The sequence below is a fragment of the Penaeus monodon genome, chromosome 18 (assembly GCF_015228065.2).
Source record: "Penaeus monodon isolate SGIC_2016 chromosome 18, NSTDA_Pmon_1, whole genome shotgun sequence".
Taxonomy (NCBI): Eukaryota; Metazoa; Arthropoda; class Malacostraca; order Decapoda; family Penaeidae; genus Penaeus; species Penaeus monodon.
The window spans coordinates 42,137,652-42,140,151 of record NC_051403.1 but is presented as its reverse complement, the minus strand read 5'-3'; the positions used below and the strand labels follow the sequence as shown (position 1 = coordinate 42,140,151).

At 38.0% G+C, this 2,500-nt stretch overlaps 1 protein-coding gene across 1 annotated transcript; it reads left to right on the top strand.

The window, feature by feature from the left end:
• The first annotated feature begins 924 nt into the window (after positions 1 to 924).
• LOC119584902 lies at positions 925 to 2,339 on the top strand. Its single transcript, XM_037933521.1, has 2 exons — positions 925 to 1,070; positions 1,441 to 2,339. The coding sequence occupies exons 1-2, from the start codon at positions 944 to 946 to the stop codon at positions 1,776 to 1,778; spliced, it is 465 nt and encodes a 154-aa protein (XP_037789449.1). The 5' UTR covers positions 925 to 943; the 3' UTR covers positions 1,779 to 2,339.
• The last annotated feature ends 161 nt before the right edge of the window (positions 2,340 to 2,500 follow it).

Genomic DNA, 2,500 nt, shown 5'->3' with positions numbered 1-2,500 from the left:
TTCTTATTCTTACACTCTCTCTCTCTCTCTCTCTCTCTCTCTCTCTCTCTCTCTCTCTCTCTCTCTCTCTCTCTCTCTCTCTCTCTCTCTCTCTCTCTCTCTCTCCTGTACTAGCCTCCAGGCTAGTACAGTGGTAACGTGTCGGCCTCTCATCCGAGGGGTCGGCGGTTCGCGCCCCGCCCAGGCGCGAGAAGTTGCAACTGTCGCCCGGAGGTTACTGCTGTGGCTGGGCACCACGGCGGGCAAGGACTCGGTTCAGCCGAGTCAGCAGCAGCTGACACACGTGAGCAAAATCAAGCAGACAGTATGTCACACCAAGAATATCCATTGTATCAAATGGAATCCAAACCAAACTAAACTCTCTCTCTCTATCTATCTATCTATCTATCTATCTATCTATCTCTCGCTCTCTCTATCTCTATCTCTATCTCTCTCTCTCTTTCTCTCTCTTTCTCTTTCTCACTCTCATTTTCATTTTCATTTTCATTCTCTCTCTCTCTCTCTCTCTCTCTCTCTCTCTCTCTCTCTCTCTCTCTCTCTCTCTCTCTTTCTCTCTCTCTCTCTCTCTCTTTCTGTCTTGTAGATTATTAGCAGTAGTACAGGTATTGCTAATGCTATCATTGTTTTGTAGTTGCTGTTGCTTCTATCATTATTTTCATCATCATCGTTGTCTTCAAAATTATCATAGTGAGTATCGTCGTCATTTTTATTTATAGGTTATCATTGTCATTATTACTATTATTATTATAATCATCATTATTATTATCCTTATTTATCCACTTTCATAATCATTATTATTATCATTATCATTATTATCATCATTATTATTATAATTATTGTTATTATCACAATTAGCATTATCACCATAATGATCTTTATTAGTTTCAACCTCCATTCTCTATGTCCCCTACCAGGAGACGCGGCGGTACAGACGACCGCCAGCATGCATCTCTCAGGAGGCATTGCTTTGATTCCCCCAAATCCCATTCTCCCGAGGGACGACCTACGTGCTTATGCTTACGAAGGAGATGGACTGTCCTCTGGGTCACTGTCTTCGGCTACTTCTTCAGGTATGTGTTTGGGAGATAGTGTTTTTTTTTTTTTTTTGGGGGGGAGGGGTAGTAGTTGAATGGGATAAGGTATGTGTGTAAAGAGGTAGGGTTGGCTGTCGCGATGAAATTTCATTGGTGTTCGATTGTTATGGTCGTTTATAAAATGTTTCTTGTTTATAGTTTTGTATGTGGTTTGTTGGAATGGTAAAGTACTTGATACTATGGGACAATTCACAAGCGAGATTTACTGAAAATGAGAAACTTCTCGATATATTTCGTTTGTGCATTGTGGGTTCTTCAACAATAACGTTTCTTGTTCAGATGCGGTGGAGGTCCAATTCTGCGTTTAGACACGACGGAAAGTAATGTCTCTTTTTTTCACCGCCAGGCCAGCAGGGAGAACAAGGAGACGAGGCTAGTATTAGAGTGTTGGTCCCCGCTTTTTTAGACGTGATGGACCTTCTGAAGAACCTCCCAGACGCCACAAAATCCCCCGACCTCCACGTCTCCCGAAGTAACTCAGCGACGACGAAGACATTGGTTAAAAAACAGCCCAAAACTCCTCCATTGATGACGACCTCCTTGGACCCAACGCCATTACCTGACTCGTGTTTTCCAGGTTGTACCTCAGGGCAAAGGAAATGCCCGAGCTGTATTTCCCTCAAGCAGTCACCCGCAAAAGGGAAGGCCTCTCGATGTGACCTGGAGATGACAACACCTTGCTAAGATGGAGGCGCTCGATTCCCTCTGAGTTTAAATGCGATAAACATGTTTTTTTTTTTCTTATTTCTTCTCATTTTTCTAGTATCATTTTGCGCACGAGACGATGCACAGTCAAACACAAAGAATTAAACACAAGTTATTCTGGCGCCTTTTCCTTTACATTTTCATGACGTTCATTGTAATAATAAGCATAATGATAATAACAATAACACTATTAATAATAATAGCACCAATAATCTTACTAATAATGCTGATAACAACTGTAATTACACTAAATATCGGTCAAAATTCAAACAAAAATACAAAATGAAAAAAGGACAGAAAGACTAACTTAACATATATGCTACAGGAACATGTTCAGTGATTTTATTTATTATAACAAAACATATAAAGCAATAAGATATTAAAAGCCCAGAAACTGGACAATTAGTAGCAACTTCATAAGCTCAGAATAATCTAGATTTAGATTTAAATATTTGCTTCTATATGTTTTTATATGGCACTATAATTTTCACCATTGCTCCTGCTGTTATTTTTATTATTATTATTATTATTATTATTATTATTATTATTATTATTATTATTATTATTATTTATTTTATTTTTTATATATATATTTTTTTTTACTCTTGTGTTACTACTATTATTACCATTATTATTATCATTTTCATCATCAGTCGTTATTGCTATTTTATTAAATCATTAATAGTATCATCATCATCATC

Coding starts and splice junctions, on each gene's coding strand:
- LOC119584902 (XM_037933521.1), top strand. CDS start 944: ATGCATCTCTCAGGAGGCATTGCTTTGATTCCCCCAAATCCCATTCTC. Junction 1,071..1,440: donor GTCTTCGGCTACTTCTTCAG/GTATGTGTTTGG, acceptor TTTCACCGCCAG/GCCAGCAGGGAGAACAAGGA.